The sequence below is a fragment of the Carcharodon carcharias genome, chromosome 4, assembly GCF_017639515.1.
Source record: "Carcharodon carcharias isolate sCarCar2 chromosome 4, sCarCar2.pri, whole genome shotgun sequence".
Lineage (NCBI taxonomy): Eukaryota > Metazoa > Chordata > Chondrichthyes > Lamniformes > Lamnidae > Carcharodon > Carcharodon carcharias.
Window position 1 is genome coordinate 67,181,777 of NC_054470.1, and position 20,240 is coordinate 67,202,016.

The 20,240-nt window shown below is 41.0% G+C and overlaps 1 protein-coding gene across 1 annotated transcript in view; it reads right to left on the reverse strand.

Moving 5' to 3' along the window:
* The window catches only part of LOC121276751 (centromere-associated protein E-like), a 114,658-nt gene that overhangs the window by 23,769 nt on the left and 70,649 nt on the right, over window positions 1–20,240 (reverse strand). Inside the window, exons 17-19 of the mRNA XM_041185297.1 lie at window positions 8,557–8,628; window positions 8,236–8,472; window positions 6,670–6,744 (exon numbers count right to left, since the gene is read on the reverse strand). Coding sequence (XP_041041231.1) covers window positions 6,670–6,744; window positions 8,236–8,472; window positions 8,557–8,628 — 384 coding nt within the window. The remainder of the gene's footprint in view (window positions 1–6,669; window positions 6,745–8,235; window positions 8,473–8,556; window positions 8,629–20,240) is intronic.

Here is a 20,240-nt window from a genome sequence, read left to right on the forward strand (position 1 = left end):
ATTTGACCAAGCTCTCTGTTGGGTTCCTGGAGGCTTCAATGCCACAGTTAGCAGAGATTCCAATCCCTGGAATGGAACTAATAGCAGGGAAAGAATTGGAAATGTCAACGGTATTCATCTCCTTAGCAAATGCACAGAACATGGACTTATAACCACAAATATCCTCTTCTGCCAGAAGAACAAGTACATAACGTCATGACAACACCCATGGTCCATGCATTTGTGCCTGATCGACTACTTCATCGTCCATGTCTGGAATCGCAAAGATGCCCACACAACCAGAGCAATGGCAGGGGCTGATGACTGCTGGAGCAATCACCAGCTTATTTGTTCAATTATGTCCATCAAACTAGCTCCCAAACAATGGGTGCAATAGAAATGATGCCGATGAAAGATCTGTGTCGAAGCTCTGAAGGACTCAATCAAAAGAGATCGATTCCAACAATGCCTTAGGGATAAACATTCAAACTTCAATCAAGAACAGAAGAAGAGTGTCCGCAGTGCTTGGTCCGCAGTCCTTAAGTCTAATATGATCAATGCCTGCAAAGTGACACTTGGATATTCTGTCAGGAAACATCGGGATTGATTTGATGAAAACGATTAAGGAGCAAGATTCTCTGTGCCTGGAAGATACTCCAAGCAAAAGAAATGCACTTACCAACAAGTAAAGGGCGAGGTACAAAAGTCCACCTGAGACACGAAGAACATGAGGTGGGCAGGCAGGGCAAAGGAAATTCAATATCCCGCTGAAATGAATAATACCTGTGGTTTCTTCACTGCCATAAAAACCATTTACGGCCCAAGTACTCAAGGAACAGCTCCTCTGAGACCCAAGGAAAGGGGAAATCCGGTCAAGGAGAACGAAACTGTCAATGCCCAGAGGGAGCATTTAAGACTGTTTCAATCAAGAATCAACTGATGAGTGTTTTCAACTCCATCCTTCAACACCCATTTAGAGATGAGCTTGGAACCCCAAAGCCATCACTCAAAAGAACAACAACAAAGCAAGAGATGATGGAATCCCTACTGAAATCTTTAAGCACAGAGGAGAGGAACTAACATTACAGCTCCATGCCCTTATCCGACAGATCTGGAATGAAGGGGAAGTCCTGAATTTATTTTTTAAATTCATTTATGGAATGTGGGCATTGCTGGCTAGGCCAGCATTTATTGTCCATCCCTAATTGCCCTCGAGAATATGATGGTGAGCTGCCTTCTTGAACTGCTGCAGTCCCTGTAGGTACACCCACAGTGCTGTTAGGGAGGGAGTTCCAGGATTTCAACCCAGTGACAGTAAAGGAACTGCATTATATTTCCAACTCAAGGTAGTGAGTGGCTTGGAGGGGAAATTCTAGTTGGTGGTGCCCCCATGTATCTGCTGCCCTTGTCCTTCTAGGTGGCAATGGTCGTGGGTTTAGAAGCTGCTGTCTAAGGAGCCTTGGTGAGTTTCTGCAATGCATCTTGAAGATAGTACACACTGCTGCCATTGTGCATCGGTGGTGGAGGGAGTGAATGTTTGTGGATGGGGTGCCAATCAAGCGGGCTGCTGTGTCCTGGATGATGTCAAGCTTCTTGAGTTTTGTTGGTGCTGCACTCATCCAGGCAAATGGGGAGTATTCCATTACACTCCTGACTTGTGCCTTGTAGATGGTGGCAGGCTTTGGAGAGTCAGGTGAGTTATTTGCTGTAGGATTTCTAGTTTTGACTTGCTCTTGTAACCACTATTTGTATGGCTAGTCCAGTTCAGTTTTTCGTCAATGGTAACCTCCAGGACATTGATAGTGGAGAGTTCAGTAACAGTAATGTCACTGAATGTCAAGGGGTGATGGTTAGATTCTCTCTTATTGGAGATGGTCACTGTCTGGCACTTGTGTGGTGGGAATGTTACTTGCCACTTGTCAGCCCGATGATCTTAAGGATGACACGATCATGACAATCTTCAAGAAAGGGGGAAAATCTAACTGTGAAAATTACAGTGGCATCTCTGCTTTCTGTTGCAGGAAAGATCTTTATAAGGAACCCTTCTGAATTGACTTATTATACTTGAAGAGCTACTTCCCAACTCTTAATGTGGGTTTAGGCCATCAAGAGACACTGCCAACAAGATTTTTACAGCTCGCCAACTACGAAAGAAAAATGTTGCAAACAACATCAACCTCACTACATAGCATTTTTTGACTTGACAAAGGCCTTTGACTCTGTAAATCATGAGGCAATCTGGAAGATTTAGAAGTATGATATCCCCAAACTTCATTACCATCCTTCACCTGCTTCATGATGATATATGAGCCGTGATCCTTAACAACGGATCCATTACAGACCCTTTTGGAGGTTAAGGCAGGGGTCAAACAAGGCTGTTTCATTGCTCCAACTTTTTTTTGATCTTCCTTGCTCCGATGCTCCATCTGACTAGAAACAGATTTCCTGCTGGAGCACAGCTTCTTTATCGAATAGATGGTAAACTATTTTTCCTGAGACAAGTCCAATCAAAAACCAAGAGCACCCAACCTCCGTCACTGAGCTCCAATACGCTGATGATGCTGCAGCAAATGTTGTGTCGGAAAAGTGTCTCCAGGGAATCCATCAATGTATTTACCAAGGTTGACGAGAAGAAGGGACTTACACTCAACCTTCAGAAGACTAATATCCTCCATCAGCAAATGTCAACTGTACATGCCCCCAACTCCATTGATTAGGATTCATGATAGGTGCCTGGAAAATGTGGAACGTTTCCAGGACTGTGGAAGCTATCTAATACAAAAACCTGACATTGATGAAGAGATCCAACATCGCCTGAAATCTGCTGTAGCCTTTGGCCACCTGAGGAAGCAAGTGTTTGAAGATTACAATATCAAAACCGAAACCAGACTCATGGCCTACCATGAGGTTGTGATCCCTTCCTTACTGTATGGAGGTAAAACATGGGCAATGAACAGGAGGCACCTCAAAGCACTGGGGTTCATATCGCCAACGCTGCTTGCGGAAGATCTTACATATTTAGTGAGAGAACAGACGCACCAAATTCAGTGTCCTCTCACAATGTTATGATCCCAGCCAAAAGAATATTGGACAAGCCTGATGCTATGGTCTATCAAGCCAGATTCTTTCAAAGAATATAACACATGGAAGAACCATGGGTAAGGAAATAAGAGGCAGGACTCCATAGATTAAACTGAAACACCAAAACAGTCGTTACTATACAAACTCAAAAATAAATACATGCAATAATGACTAAGTAGGTACACTGAACAAATAAAATAATGATTCCAAACAAAATGAGCTTCTACCTTAAACTCAATCCAATAGACTTAGCCCAGCTTAACCTTTGCACTGTGCCTTTCACTCTGATAGGCTTTTGAACACACTTTTTCTGAGTCTGGCTGCACAGTTCACAGCTCAGGTCTAAGGTATATTCCTACCAATATGATCTCCTGGTCTAAGTATTGGTGTCTCTGATGGTCACATGCTACAACCCACCAGAGACATGGTGACAAAGTAACAAGCAGGCACCACAAGCATCAAGGCTATGATCATCTGCCATCAGTTTCGTTGGGTTGATTATATAGTTAGGATGCCAGATACCCAAATTGGGTCTTCTTTTCCCAACTCAACCAGGGCAGATGTACCAGAGGATGACAGAATATGCGCATCAACAATGTCTTGAAAGCCAACACGAAGCAATGCAACATTGACATCAGCTCCAGGGAGACCATTGTCTTGGATCAAACCAGGAGCTGCTGCGTCTGTGCGAACGATTCCAGCATTGAGACTCAATGACAAAAAGAAGAAAAGGCGAAAGTGGCAAAAAGCCTATGCCATGACCCGAACCAGTAATACAACTAGACATCCCAAATGACAACAAATGCCTTACGTACCATAAAGCCTGTAGATCCTAAATCAACCTCATCAGCCATCTTCAGATTCATGGAAGACAATCATCCTCGCTAGCGAGGGGTTGCTAATAATATTTCATCATTTCTACCACCTCCAGTATGATGCCAGCACCAAAAACATCCTCCTTTCCCTCCCCTTTCAATATTCTGAAGGGACCAATCCCTCCTTGATACCCTGATCCACTCTTCAGTCACCTTCAACACCTCATCCCCTTCCCACAGCACCTCTCCATGCACACACAGGAAATGTACACCTGTCCTTTTACTTCCTCTCTCTCCTCATCATCCAAGGTTCCCAATTGCTCCTTGCAGGTGAAGTAGCAATTTAAGGGTACTTCTTTCAGTTCAGTCTATTGTATTTGCTGCTCAATGTGGTCTCCTCTACATGGGGAAGACAAAACGCACATTGGATGACTGTTTGGTGGAACACCTGTCAGTCTGTAAGCATGACCCTGAGCTCCCGGTGGTTTGTTCTTTTAATTCTTCACCTTGCCCTCATGCTGACATCTGTCCTCGGCCTGCTGCACTGTTCCAATGAAGCTCAATGTAAGCTTGGAGGGACAGCGCCTCATCTTTCAATTAGGCACTTTGTAGGCTTCAGGGCTCAACTGTGAACATTGAGTTCAATAATTTCAGACCATATTCTCTGCCCATTTTGTTTCCTTTTCTTTGCATGCTTTGGTTTTTCTCCTATTTTTGCTTACAGTCAGCAGCACACTTGCTCTAAGTACATCTGCTGTTTCTTTATTTGCCCCGTCACCATTCTCTTTGGACCTATAAGACTAACTCATCTGCCATTCAATCCCTCCTGTCTTTCACCCTATCACAGACCTTTCTTTTGCCCTTGGCCCATCCACTCCTTGTTCAAAACCTATTGCATCTCTAACTTTTCCCAGTTCAGATGAAAGGCCACAGACCTGAAATGCTAACTTTCTCTCTCCACAGATGCTACCTAACTTGCTGAGTATTTCCAGCATTTTCTATTTTAACTTCTACATAAATGCAAGTTGCTGAGTCACTTAAAATTAAAACAAAATTGCACAACATTTTGAGAGCGCCAATCATAGATATAGGCCCTCTGTACTGTTACCAGTTTTTAACTTAGAATTGAATTGATAAAGAAAGAAAAATTGGTGTAAAGGCGTAAGTGCTTGAAGCTAAGTAAACAAAATACTACAACTGAGGCAATTAGCAGTTATTCACCTTCAATTCAACTTCCATGCACAATATAGCCAACACAAGGTCAGACGCTGGGAAGTTCACTGAAGATTGCGGTGTTCAGCAAACATTCGCAGCTCCTCAGACCCCTGAAGCAGTTCTTGCCTGTATGCAGCAAGACCTGGACAACGTTCAGACTTGGGCTGATAGCCGGCAGGTAATATTCATGCCACAAAAGTGCCAGGCAATGACCATCTTCAACAAGAGTCAAACTAAATATCTCTCCTTGATATTCAAAGGCATCATCATTGCTGAATCCACTACCATCAACATCCTGGGGGTCACTGTAGACCAGAAACTTAACTGGACCAGCTATATAAATACTGTAGCTACAAGAGGTCAGAGGTTTGGAATATTGTGATGAGTGACTCACCTCCCGGCTGCCCAAAGCCTGTCCACCGTCTACAGCGCACTAGTCAGGAGTGTGATGAAGGATCCCCCACGCCAGAATCATGTATGTCACAGAAGGAAGCCATTCAACCCATTGAGTCCATGCTGGGTCTCTGTAGAGCAATTCAGTCATTCCCACTTCCCCCTTCTTTTCCCAAAGCCCTTTAGATTTAGCTGAGTGCAAATCGACACTAGCCGGAACAAAACAGCCCGCATGATTGGCACCCAACTGACCCCATAACCATTCATTCTCTCTGATGCAGAGTGGCATCAGTGCATGTCATCTACAAGGTGCAGTGCAGCAACTTAACAAGGCTCCTCCAACAGCATCTTCCAAACCCACGACCTCGACTATCTTGAAGGAGAAGAGCAGCAGATGCATGGGAACACCACCACCTGCAAGTTCCCCTCCAAGCCATCCTGACTTGGAACTTACCTCACTGTCACTGGGTCAAAATCCTGGAACCCCCTTCATAACTCCACTATGGGTATACCTACACTACATGGACTGCAGTAGTTCAAAATAGTGACAGCTCACCACCACCTTCTTAGGGGCAATTAAGAGATAGGCAATAAATGCTGGCCTTGTCTGTAATGCGCACTTCACAAATAAATAAAAAAATTGAATTCCTGCATGAAAAAAAGCAGAAATACTCTTGACTTGAATTTGAGACCCATCCCAAGTTCCACATCACTTCACAAAAAGACGCTCTGGCTTGCAATGCTTGCCAGTTTAAAAATAACTACTTGTATGATGTTATTATGTAAAGGTTTTGAATTTCATCCCCGCATGTGCAAAATAAATAGTTAAAAATCACAAGATACCATGCTGCTCCTTTAAATATATGGTACTTTGCAACAGGTTTCACTACTGCTGTGTGGTATATATTTCATGATTTAAAGGTTCATTTCACTAATTAAAAATAAGTACTGAGACTTTTGGGAAACAAATGGCATTGAGCCCTGGCAAAAAGCAACCTCTGGTACCCTATGTTCATTGGGAGAGAGCTGTTAAGCTCAATGGCCTGTTTTTCATGAAATAATAACTTATGATTCTATGCGATCAGCTGAGTACATCCATTTTTTTTTTTTAAATTCTTATGCCAGTAAAATGCACCTCACTTTAATGCTCACTTAAAGCAGAATACTTAAATACAAAATCACTTACCTCAAGTTCCTGGTTGATAATCTCTGAATTGTGAACCAGCTCCCTTAACTTGGCATTTTCATGCTTTTGTTGTGCCTGCAAACAACCCAAGAAGGAAGATTGCATTAGAATTGATAGCTGTGACCGGACGTAAATCGAGTTGGTATTTCTCATGCCTCTACCATTTTATACTTATGCAACATCATTTGAAAACATGACAGGATCTACATGATTCCTGATGGCATCTAGCTCAACCTCACCATTCTCTCTCAAACCGTTCACTGTCTCCAAGTTGTCAAGCTGCTTGTTTGAGATCCAGAAATTTCTTCCAGCTAAATATTGGCAAGACCAAAGTCATTGTTTTCAATCCCCACCATAAACTTTGTTCCCTAGTTGACCCCACCCCTCTCCCTGACAATTATCTGAGGCGTAAACCGATCATTCACAACCTTGGTATATGATCCAGAGAAGAGCTTCTAACTACACTTACACACTCCCAACAAGGCCAGCTACTTCCAACTCTAACATTGCCCAACTCAGTTCCTGCCTCAGTCGATCTGCTGCTGGAACCCTCACCTATGCCTCCGACACCTCTAGTCTTGACTGTTGTAATGATTACCTAGCCAGCATCCCATCTTCCGTCTTGCGTAAATTTGAGCCTATTGAAATCCCTACTGGCAACATCTTAATCACACCACATCCCATTCATCCCTCACACGTTTGCTAAATTATTTGGGTCCCAGTTTGACAATGCCTCAGATTTAAAGTCCTCTTGTTTGTTTTCAAATCCCTTCATGGGCTATGGTCTTGCCTCTTCATCAGTCTAACCTCCTCCAGTCCTACAACATGTCAAGGTCCCTGTGGTCCTCCTATTCTGGCATCTTGCACATCCCCAATTTTAATTACTCCATTGGTGACTGTGCCTCCAGCTGCCTTGGCCTGAAGTGCTGAATTCCTTCCCTAAACCTCTCTATCTCCCTTTCCTGTATGAGGTCACTTGAAGACTAAGCCTTTGGTCATCTGCCCTAATATCTCCACTACAGCTCAGCATCACCTATTGTTTAAAAACATTCCTGTGCAACCTCCTGGAATGTTTTACTGTGTTAAAGGTGCTTTATACATGGAATGCCAACAATGCCTTCATCACTCCAAATTAATTATTGGTTTTAAAGTTGAACATTCAGGATCTAGGTTAAAAAAAAGCAAGAAATGAAAAGAAAATGGATTAGATTTTTCTCTGTGTTACTTGGGACGTAAACAATCACTTAGGTGGAGCACATAGAAGTAAAGAAAGGAGGATTGAATATTCCAATAGAACCTGCCTCACTGTTTGTCTATTTCAATTCATGGAGAGTGAATCAGGCATCCTGCATTGTGCACTCCACGTGGGCTAAGACCTGCAGCAAAATCACAAGTGAGAAAAATCCATCCCATTTCAGCTTCTTTAGATAGGTATGAATTTTATTTTTAATATACAAAATTAACCTAGTCTTATTCACTGGACTTTGCTGATCGCCTCTTGCAAGGTCTCCATTGCGGTATTGGAAGCTAAATATTTTCAAAACTCACTCCAGATGTTTTATGTACCTTTTCTTCTTTCTCAGCTTCTTTTTCCAAGAACTCAAACTCTTCAATTTCTCGTCTCTCTTTCAATTCTTCAATTCCTTCACTCAGTTTTTCTAGTTCTTTGATTTCCTTTTTTTGTTTCTCATTCTCCATTTTGAAGTACTTTGCATTCTCCACCTGTTCTTTCAGGAGTTCTTTTAATTCTTCAATTTCTTCTTTCTGTTTATTATTCTCCATTTTTAAGCTTTCTGCATCAAACTGAAAAGTAACATTATTGACATTCTTTCAGGAAAAGGGACACACAAAGTCTTGCAATGGTTTGCCAAATCGAACTTGACATACCTGTTTTGAGTGAAGAAGCTCACAAAGCTCAATACTGTCCTGTAACTGTTTCTCAAAGTGGCTTGCATAATCCTGAAATATTAGAGCATGCAATTAAAATCAACACCGTAAAAAAGAAACCAGAAGAGCTTTTAGAGAGATTTGACCCTTGAATCTCACTTATCTTTCCCTACTCCGGCAGCTAATCAGATATAGATTGAGGCTTTGGAATAAAACACTCTGGCCTTTCCCCAAGGTAAAGGGTGGGGATGGGTATAGCAGGATCAGGGACAGGGCAAGAGTAGAGGACATATGGGAAAGGATCTAGAATTTTACACCATTTGGGTAGGAGAAACAACGCGTGTTATTTTAGGAAAGCATTGCCGTTTTTGTAGAGTTTATGAACATTCGAACGTACAAATTAGGCAGGAGAGTAGGCCATTCTGCCTCGAGCCCATTCTGCCATTCAATAAGATCATGGCTGATGGATTGTGGCCTCAACGCCATTTTCCTGCCTCCCCCGTACATCCTTTGGATCTCTCATTAGCCAGGAATCTATCTACCTTCTGCCTTAAAAACATTCAATGGCCCTGCCTCGACCACTCTCTGGGGAAGGGTGTCCCACAGGCTCATGACCCTCGGAAAAAAATTTCTCCTTGTCTGTCTTAAATGGGAAACTTTTTTTTTTAAAACCGTGTCCCCTTGATCTAGTCTTTCCTGTAAGAGCAAACATCCTCTCAGCATCCAGCCTGTCAAATTTCCTCAGGGTCTCATGTCTCAATAAGGTTACCTCTCATCCTTCTAAACTCCCAATGGATACAAACCCAACCTGTCCAACCTTTCCTCATAAGATAATCCCTTCATCCCAGGAATCAGTCAAGTGAACCTTCTCTGAACCACTTTTAATGTGTAATTATATCCTTTAAGTAAGAAGCCCAAAACTGTACACAGTACTCCAGGTGTGGTTTCACCAATGCCCTGTACAACTATATCAAAACATCTCTACTTTTTTATATTCCATTCCACTAGCAACAAACACCAATAATCAATTTACCTTCCTTATTTGCTGCACCTGAAAACTAACTTATTGTGACTCACGTACCAAGACGTCACTCAGATCCCTTTGTACACAAGAGCTCTGCAATCTCTCTACATTCAGATAACATGCTGCTTTGCTATGCTTCCTCCCAAAGTGAAGCAGTTCAGTTTCCCACATTATCCTCAACTGCCAAATTTTTGCCGACTCCATCCATCTATATCCCTTACAGACTCATTATGTCCACTTCACAACTTACTTTCCTGCCTATCTTTGTGTCATCAGCAAATTTAGCAACCATAGCTTTGTCCCCTTCATCCAAATCATTGATATAGCTTGTAAGTAGTTGAAGCCCCAGCACTGATCCCTGTGGCTCTTGTCATGAAGCTATTAATTCCTTGATTGGTTTGGAATTGGTGAATCTTAAGGTTACAAATATGAGAAGCACTTTCAATTCAGGAGTTGGTGAGGTATTTTTGAAGTGGTGAGACTGCAAGATGGCTTAGGAAATTGCCTGGGAGTAGAAGAGATAACTCTGATTGGGTTGGAGAAAACAGCCAAAAGTAAGCTAACAGAGTTGGCAGGTAAGTTAAAATGGGAGTTACCTGAGGATGCTAGGAAATCCGATATAATTAAAAGTATAGCACAGCATCTACAGTTGGAAGCGAAACCTGGCACTAGTGAGTCACAGCTGGGGGGTAGTGAGACTTCAGTTGCAAATGAAAAAGCTTGAATTAGAAGGAAAGGACAGAGAAATGGCTTTTACCAGCGAATTAGAAATTGTGAAGATAGAGAAGGAGAGAGAGGGAGAATTCCAACTGAAAATGTTGGAAGCAAAAAGAGATGCCAGTAGGTGAGGAAGGATTTATCTCCAGAGTAGAACCTAGTGGGGATATGTTTAAATTTGTACAAGCTCTTGCAAAGTTTGAGGAAAAAGACATTGAAGCATTCTTCATTACATTTGAGAAGCTAGGTAAGTAGATGAAATGGCCACAGGAAAACTGGACGTTATTATAACAGTATAACAGTGTTAGGTAGGGTACTTGAGAATATGTTGTTTCGCTATCAGAAGAAATGTCAGTAAATTGTTGTGAAAAAGTCTATTTTGAGTGCATATGAGTTGTGAAAAAGACTATTTTGAGTGCATATGAGTTGGTTCCTGAAGCATACAGGCAGAAATTTAGGAATATGAGAAAACAGCCTGGGCAAACGTATATTGAGTTTGAGAGAGTAAAACAAAGTATTTTTGACCAGTTGATACAGACGTTAAAATTAGAGACAACCTATGCAGCTCTTGGGGAAGTAATTATTTTGGAAGAATTTAAAAATCCAATCTTTTCTGTAGTGAGAACTCATGTGGAGGAAGAGGGTTGATTCTGTAAGACAAGCAGCAGAGATAGCTGATGATTGAATTAGATCATAGAACTAGACCTTTTTCTCGTCACTCTTTCAAATTGGAAAAGGATAAAAAGTGGGAAGGTGAAAATAAGGTGGGCAGTTATGGAAGAGGAAGTAATCAACAGTTTTACCCCCAAACTGTTGAAGTCAAAGCTTATCATCTGGAGTCACAAGGAGTTATGGAAAGATGGCATCAAACAAACTATGATGAAAGCATACTGTCAGGATTATGCACAGAATTGGGATAGAGGAATTCCATTTTTGTTGTGTGCCATTAGAGATGCTCTTAATGCATCGACTGGTTTTAGCCCTTTTGAACTAGTTTATGGTCATGAGGTAAGGGGACACAAATTGATTCAGGAGAAATTGGTGGGTCAAAATTCAGAAACTATTCTCCTGGATTATGTATCAAATTTCAGGGAAAGATTGAACAGAGCATGTGAGCTAGCTAGGCTGCAGTTAAAGACAGCACAGCAAGTGATGGAAGTGAAAGCAGGTAAGAAAGCTAAAACCCAGTTTTGGTTCTGGAGAGGAAGTACTAGTTTTGTTACCAGTGCTAAGCGATTCATTAAATTCAAAATTTAGTGGGCCTTACAGGATTGCAAAAAAATTGAGTGAAGTAAATTATTTAATAAATATTCCAGATAGAAGAAAGAAGCAGAGGCGGTGTCATGTAAATATGCTTAAAAAATACTTTGACAGGGAAGAGGAACAAAAAGAGGTATTAGTGATGGTGGATGATGAGAAAGAGGTGGAAGAGCAGGACTCTGAAATTGATTTTCCTCCAATCAAATTGGATAATGAGGGGGTGCTTGAACATTTAAATGAAATATTGAGCTACCTTCCAAGCAAGTATCAAAGTGACTTGGAGAAGCTATTGCAGTCACACAAACCTATTTGGGGAAATAAGCTGGGAAGGACAAATTTAGCTATGCGTGATGTATGTATAGAATTATCAGCTTCAATAGGACAAAATTCAATCGATTAAATCTGGCAAAGTTATCACAAGTACAAAAAGAAATTGATTTCATGCTTCAAAATGATATCATTGAATCTAGTTGCAGTAATTAGAGTTCACCAGTTGTACTGGTACTGAAACCAGATAGAACACAAAAGCTGTGTGTGGACTATTGAAAGGTGAAACTGGTGATAAAAGCTGATTCAAATCCCAAACCACGGTTGGAAGGTTGCACTGAGAAAGCGGGACAATCAAAATTTATCACAAAGAGTGACTTGCTAAAAGGATATTGGCAGGTACCATTGTCAGAGAGAGCAAAGAAGATATTAGCTTTTGTAACGCCAAGTGGACTATATCAGTTTAAAGTCATGCCATTTGGTAGGAAAAATGCACCTGCGACATTTCAAAGACTGACAAACAAAGTAATTGCAGGTTTAAGCAATTGTACTGTTCATATTGATGATTTAATCGTTTTCAGTCAGGTGTACGAGGAGCAGTTACAGCATCTGGAAGAATTATTCATTTGTCTACAAGAAGCTAATTACAAACCGACGCGGAAGTTGAATGTACAACAGAGAAGATATTCAATGATCGAAAAACAGGCTTTGAGTTTGTTGTTAGCATTGCAGCATTTTGAAATTTATGTTGCAAACAATTCATCCAAAACAATTGTTTATACAGACCATAATCCTTCGAAGTTTTTGGACAAATTGAGACAAAATTGCAAGGCTTTTCAGACAGAGTCTATCATTACAACCATTTAATCTACGGATTATACATATTGCTGGAGATGGGTTATTAAAATGAAGCCGTCTTTTAGAATTATGATGGTTCATTTTTCGATAGGGAGGGGGATGTCATGAAGCTATTAATGTATATAATATTATTGGAAAATATTTTTCTTTTAAAATAGAGCCTTAGTCTGTGGATTAAAGCCAGCTAGTCTGGGTGCTTTGATGTGTACTAGTTTTCAGATGTAAGAGAGGTAAGAGTGCATTTGCATTTCTTTTTGAATAGAGCATTCAAGAAGTGGGGAGAAATCTACCTAACTAGCAGAGACAAAGCAATATGTTTATATTACTAATAAAACTGGTACTATGAAAGAAGTTTTATTATTATGAGAGGTGAAGGTCAAAGAGGCTAGTGATACAATGAGAATTTAAATTCAATGAGGTGTACTAGATATAACCGATTGTAGTTTCCGTGTGTGCAGGGCAGAAGCGAAGTAAGACCAAATAGCTGTAAACCTATGACTGTCTCCACAGGAACCAGAAAAGAAACTAATTTTGAATTTGTAAGGTGAAAATGCTTTGCCTGTATCTGGTTAAATCTGTGGGTGGTGTTGCATTAATGGAGATTAGTTTGGGAATTTGTTAAAAGTTATGATGATAGTAATTTTTAGCCATGTGTATATATTTAACTTGTGTAAATTAATAAAATGCTTCATTTAGTTTAATACAAAACCTCTCAAGAACTTGTGTCTGATTCCTGAAAATACAGCTGCATCTCAAAAGTAAAAATAAAGGTTATGACAGTTGTTTAAAGTTTCCCTCTGGGATTTTTAAATAACTCAGCTTTAACAACTGCTGCATCATAACACACTCTACTCATTAGATCCGATCAATCCAAAAATGACCCAATAATGCCTACTGTTTCCTGTTAGCGAACCAATCCTCTATCCATGCTAATATGCTCACCCCTATACCATAGTAACCTTTGATATGATACCTTGTCAAATGCATTCTAGAAATCCAAGTTCATCGCATCCATAGGTTCTCCTTTATCCATGTTGCTTGCTATTTCCTCAAAGAACTGCAATAAATTAATCAAACACAATCTCCCTCTCACAAAACTATGTTGACTCTGCCCGACAGCACAGAATGCCCTGCTAGAACCTCCTTAATAATAGATTCCACCAAATTCCATATTGCTGATATTAAGCTAACTGGCCTGGAGGTTCCTGCTTTCTGTCTCCCTTCTTTCTTGAATAGTGTCGCATTCACCGTTTTCCAATCTGATCGGACATTTCCAGAATCTAGGGAATTTTGTAAAATCCAAATCAATGCATCTACTATCTCAGCAGCCATTTCTTCTAAGACTCTAGGATGAAGTCCATTAGGACCTGGGACTTGTCAGCTTTTAGTTCTAATTTCTCAGTGCCCTTTCCCTGTTGATTGTAATTGCTCTAATTTCCTCCCTCCCTTTCATCCCTCGATTCACAATTATTTCTGGGATGAGTATCCTCTACAGTGTAGACAGACAAAATAACTTTTCATCCACCATTTCCTTATTTTCCATTATTAATTTTCCTAACTCACTCTCATGCTCACCTTGGTTGCTCTCTTCCTTTTTAAATACCTGTAGAATCTCTTAGCATCGTTTTTATATATTTCTAGCAAGCTTTCTTTTTGTACTCTAATTTCTCCTTTATTAATCTTTTAAACATTCTTTGATTTTTTTATATTCTGTAAAATCTTCTGTCCTGCCACTAATCTTTGTGGAATTGTATGCTTTTACTTGCAAGTTATTATCTTTAACTTCCTCAGTTATGGATGGTGCGTCCTACCCCTAAAGATTTTCTTTCTTACTGGAATTTATCTTTGCTGAGTGTTATGAAATATCTCCTTAAAAGTCTGCCACTTGAGTTGTGCTGCCTTCTCAGAAGCGGCCACAGGAGACTCAGATACAGGTTAACAATCATTTTATTCAAGGAGAATCTGTCTTAGGCTAGCTAAGATAGAACTCTATCGATTACAGGAAAACCATCTTTTTATACACAGTTAGTTACGTACACATTGTGCTATTCAAATTCCAATCTCGTCAGTACATAATCACATAATAAGCAGATGTCCCCAGTCCCAGGGATGTATCTTTTTCTCACCCAAGCAAGAGCTCTTTATCTCGTTCTAGCCTGGTACTGCTTGTCTTTATCATCTGTTTATCCTCAACCCCCACTTATGTATCCTATTTAGTCAATCCCTTGTGATCTCCAAGGTCTTTCTGGAGAGTTCTGCTAACGTCGGCCCTATGACATACAAGGTTCACCTGGCAAGTTATGACGACCTTTGGTTTTACTAATAGAAAATCTGTTTAACTCTTACACAGACCTATCCCTAAACCTATTTCACCAACTCATTTTAACCACGTCTGTCTTCATACCCTCATAATTGCCCTGCTTAAAACATTATTCTTCCAGGTTATCTTTGCCAATCTGATTCACCCAATCTATATGTTGATTAAAATCATCCATGATTATCACCATACCTGTCACAAGCCCCCATTATTACTTCCTATATTCCCTGCCCTACAGTGGGGTTACTATTGGCGGGGGGCTATAAACTACTCCTACAAATGGTTTCCTATCTTTATTATTTCTGAACTCCGACCAAACTGATTCTACATCTTTAAAACAAAAGGTCATCCCCCTCTGACATACTAAAGCCATCCTTAATTAACATAACTATCCCTCCACCTCTCCCTAGTTTCCTGTCCTTCCAAAGGTCATGTATCCTTGAATATTCAGGTCCCAGCCATTGCTATCTTGTAGCCAAGTCTCTATAATGGAGCAGATCCAACATTTATTTCTATTTGAGCTCTCAATCCATCCCTTTTGTTATGAATGCTGCATGCATTTAGATACAGAGCCTTCAATTCTGTCCTTTCACCATTACTATTTAAAACTTGGAAAGATGTCTTAAAAGCTTGAAGACAGCTTACAAACCAAACCGTATTGCTACAACATGACAAGGTTACTCTTCAGCCTATAAATCACCATCACAGAAGGTTACTTCTCACATTTTTTTTAAAGTCTCTTAGCTCAGTCTCTTCCCAATCACATACAGCTGAGTAAAAAGCCAAAAATTGGTCATGAAAAGGGGCAGCCTTATATTATATTACATGCAAATGTTCACACATTCTGCAATCCAAAAAAGGAGAAAAAAAAACAACATTCCTTGTTGATCTTCACCCAACTCGTGGAACACCATCTTACTAGCCTTTGAACTCAACGTGGAATTTGGCTTTTACACAAATAGAGGAAACTTAAATTTCTTACAGATCTTGAATTCAAATAGATTGGAGTTGAGGACATGACAAAGTTAAAGGTGCCATGCTTGACCAATTTAGAATGGAAAAACTGACAGCCCAGATCATCCAGTCTCCAGATTATCAGAGACCTGACGTCCAACCCAATTTGCGAGTCAGGAACCTGCTAAAGTCCCAATGTGCTGACCTCCATGGGAATTGCTGGGAAGTTTGAACTTCCAATGGTCAATTCCCCTGCTCCGAGGGATCCTCTGAACTTAGAGCCGGAGAGAGTTCTGCAGGTACTAACCTGGGTAGTTACTTAGGAAATGTTAGGCAAAAATCCTAGTCTAACTCTCGGATAACTACACAACCGCACCCCTTCCCCCCCCCCACCCCACCAAAATCACACACTGGCCCTCACCCCTCCTCCTGATTTCCTCCCTCCAACTAACCACCCGATCCAACAATTACCCTGACCTGATCCCACCACCCCTCTTACCAGACCTCACCACTACCCACCACCTGACCACCCACCTGACCCAATCCAACTAGCGCCACCACCCTACTAACCCCCCAGCCCACATCAACTAGCCCCCTTTAACCAACCTGACAATCCCTGACCTACCTGCCACATTTCCACCTCACTCAACTGCAACCCTACCCCCCTACATACTTACCTCACCCACACTACCCACTTCTGCTACAAATCATCAACAGGCACCAACATCACAGAAGTGTACAAACAGAACTTACTGGTACAGCTGAAAGGGATAGGTGGGAGATGGCAGAGGGCATGTTAGGGTGGCACACAGGAGGAGTAAGTATGGTACTGAGTAAGACTCTAATGTAAAGATTGAGAACAATCACCTGATCACTTATGGTGTTGACAATTTCAAGTGACTTATTATGCTCATCAAGGTAAGTAATATTAATTTGTACAGCTGAGCAAAAGACCAAAAATTGGTCATGAAAAGGGGCAGCCTTATATTCTATTACATGCAAATATTCACAAATTCTGCAATTCAAAATCTCATTTCTATAAATCTTCGTTCTGATGAAGGGTCATACGGACTCGAAACATCAACTGTATCCCTCTCCACAGATGCTGTCACACCTGCTGAGTTTTTCCAGGTCTTTTTGTTTTTGTTCTAGATTTCCAGCATCCGCAGTATTTTGCTTTTATAATATTAATTCATCATTGGTAATACGGAAGTTGAGTATTGCAGGAAAAAAATAATTTTTGTGAAAGCTTTTCATCTTGCACTCATCGGGACAATTTGCAAGAAAATCCCTAGTGAATGGTGACTGACAGTTAACTGCCAAGCATTATTTGAAATTTAAACCAGGCAGCTTGATTCTGGTCAAGACATTGCCCTGGAGAATGAACCAGCGAACGGCCATCACTTATTTTGTTTAGCTGAAACTGGCACGTGTGCACATGACCTTTCTGTCTGCAAAGAACAGGTTCTATGTATTAATATGTGTAGCTTCCAGTCAATGACTCAAAGGTGTCACACTGCGAACCCAACTGACAATCTTAAATTGGTCGTCAGCGTAATTCTTAGCTGAGGATTACTTAGCAAATGTTGTCCAATCACGGAATCATGTCTTATGTTGAACGCTGTGTTTGAGTTTTGCAAGCACAAGTTGGCTGGGAATGGTCTGTACCTTGCAGAAGGGACATGCTGTTTGATGCGCTCTGCCAGTCTTTGGGACATATGGCCTGCATACCTAGCATCACTGGCACTGAAATTCATATATCACATTACTCATTTGTGAGATAAGCAGAATGTCTTTTTGGCTTGATGGCAGCATCCTGTTAGTGGCAAATACCACTTGTGTTGCTACTGCATAGTAGCAGCATGAAACAGCTGGATTCATCTGTTGCTCAAATTTTGGGATACCTTGCCCTTCCAGGGTAATCTGAAGTAGACTGGGCACTTTCCAGTGCCAAAAGTGATGACCTTGGGCCCGTTAATGAGTTTGTGCAATATAGTGTGTTGAATGATCTGACCAGTGTATACATTATGCTGTAGAATGTCTTTGATGTCATTCGACTTCTCCATTTCAAAGGTGAGTTTGAGCGCAGGATGGAGGCCATTAAAACATGCAAAAACCATATATGACTTGCATATCGATAACAATGCTGTGTCCATGTGCTCATATGACATTGCTAGACTGTTTATCAATGTTCCACTTAAGGCGTCCATAGAAATTTGTGCAGTACAATATCATGGTGATCTAGACCCACCACCATTGTGTGAATCAGTATTCACTGAGCTTATGAACTCCACAACTTGCGCAGTTGAGTTCAGCTTTAATGACACCATGCCCAAATAGATGGTGTTCTATGGGATCACCCCTTGGATGCCTTGCAAACATTTTTGTTGGGTTCCATGAGGAATATGTCTTCAATAGAATGACATCCAACCTGCTACCCCTTGCATATTTCTGATATGTGGATGATATGTTTCCTGGAGTGTACACAGGATGTTTTTCTGAACCAATATGTTGAGAGAACAGGCCATCCTCAACTGGGTATTGTGTAATGAGAAAGGAATAATTGGCAATCTAGTTGTGCGAGGCCCCTTGGGGATGAGCGACCACAATATGATAGAATTCTTCATCAAGATGGAGAATGATGTAGTTGATTCTGAGACGTGGGTCCTGAATCTTAACAAAGGAAACTACGATGGTATGGCTGTGTTAGTTGGTTATCATGGATTGGGAAACATTACTTAAAGGGATGATGGTGGATAGGCAATGGCAAACATTCAAAGAGCGCATGGGTGAACTGCAACAATTGTTTATTCCTGTCTGGCACAAAAGTAAAAAAGGAAAAGTGGCCAAACCATGGCTTACAAAGGAAATTAGAGATAGTATTAGATGCAAGGAAGAGGCATACAAATTGGCCAGAAAAAACAACAAGCCCGAGGATTGGGAGCCGTTTAGAATTCAGCAAGGAAGGACCAAGGGATTGATTAAGAAGGGGGAAAATAGAGTACAAGAGTAAGCTTGCAGGGAACATAAAAACTGACTGTAAAAGTTTCTATAGGTATGTGAAGAGAAAAAGATTGGTGAAGACAAATGTAGGTCCCTTACAGTCAGAAACAGGAGAATTTATAATGGGGAACAAAAAAATGGCTGACCAACTAAATACATACTTTTGTTCTGTCTTCACAAAAGAGGACACAAATAACATACCAAAAATGTTGGGGAACACAGCGTTTAGTGAGGGAGGAACTGAAAGAAATCAATATTACTAGGGAAATGGTGTTGGGGAAATTGATGGATTGAAGGCCGATAAATCCCCAGGGCCTGTTAATCTATATCCCAGAGTACTTAAGGAAGTGGCCCTAGAAACAGTGGATGCATTGGTGGTCATCTTCCGAGATTCTATAGACTCTGGAACAGTTCCTACAGATTGGAGGGTAGCTAATGTAACCCCACTATTTAAAAAGGGAAGCAGAGAGAAAACAGGGAATTATAGACCAGTCAGCCTGACATCAGTAATGGGGAAAATTCTAGAGTCCATTATAAAAGATTTAATAGCTGAGCACGTGGAAAACAGTGGCAGAATTGGACAGAGTCAGCACAGATTTATGAAAGGGAAATCATGCTTGATAAATCTACTGGAATTTTTCAAGGATGTAACTAGTAGAGTTGATGAGGGGGAGCCAGTGGATGTGGTTTATTTGGACTTTCAGAAGGCTTTCGACAAAGTCCCACATAAGAGATTGGTGTGTAAAATTATAGCGCATGGGATTGGGGGTAGTGTATTGAGATGGATAGAAAATTGGTTGGCAGACAGGAAACAAAGAGTAGGAATAAATGGGTCTTTTTCCTTTTGGCAGGCAGTGACTAGTGGGGTACTGCAGGGATCGGTGCTGGGACCCCAGTTATTCACAATATATATTAATGATTTAGATGAGGGAATTAAATGTAATATCTCCAAATTTGCAGATGACACAAAGCTGGGTGGGAGGGTGAGCTGTGAAGAGGATGCAGAGATGCTTCAGTGTGATTTGGACAAGCTGAGTGAGTGGGCAAATGCATGACAGATGCAGCATAATGTGGATAAATGTGAGGTTATCCACTTTGGTAACAAAAACAGGAAGGCAGATTATTATCTGAATGGCTATAAATTGAGAGGGGGATGTGTAACGAGACCTGGGTGTCCTTGTACACCAGTCGCTGAAGGTAAGCGTGCAGGTGCAGCAGGCGGTAAAGAAGGCAAATGGTATGTTGGCCTCCATACCCAGAGGATTCGAGTACAGGAATAGGAAT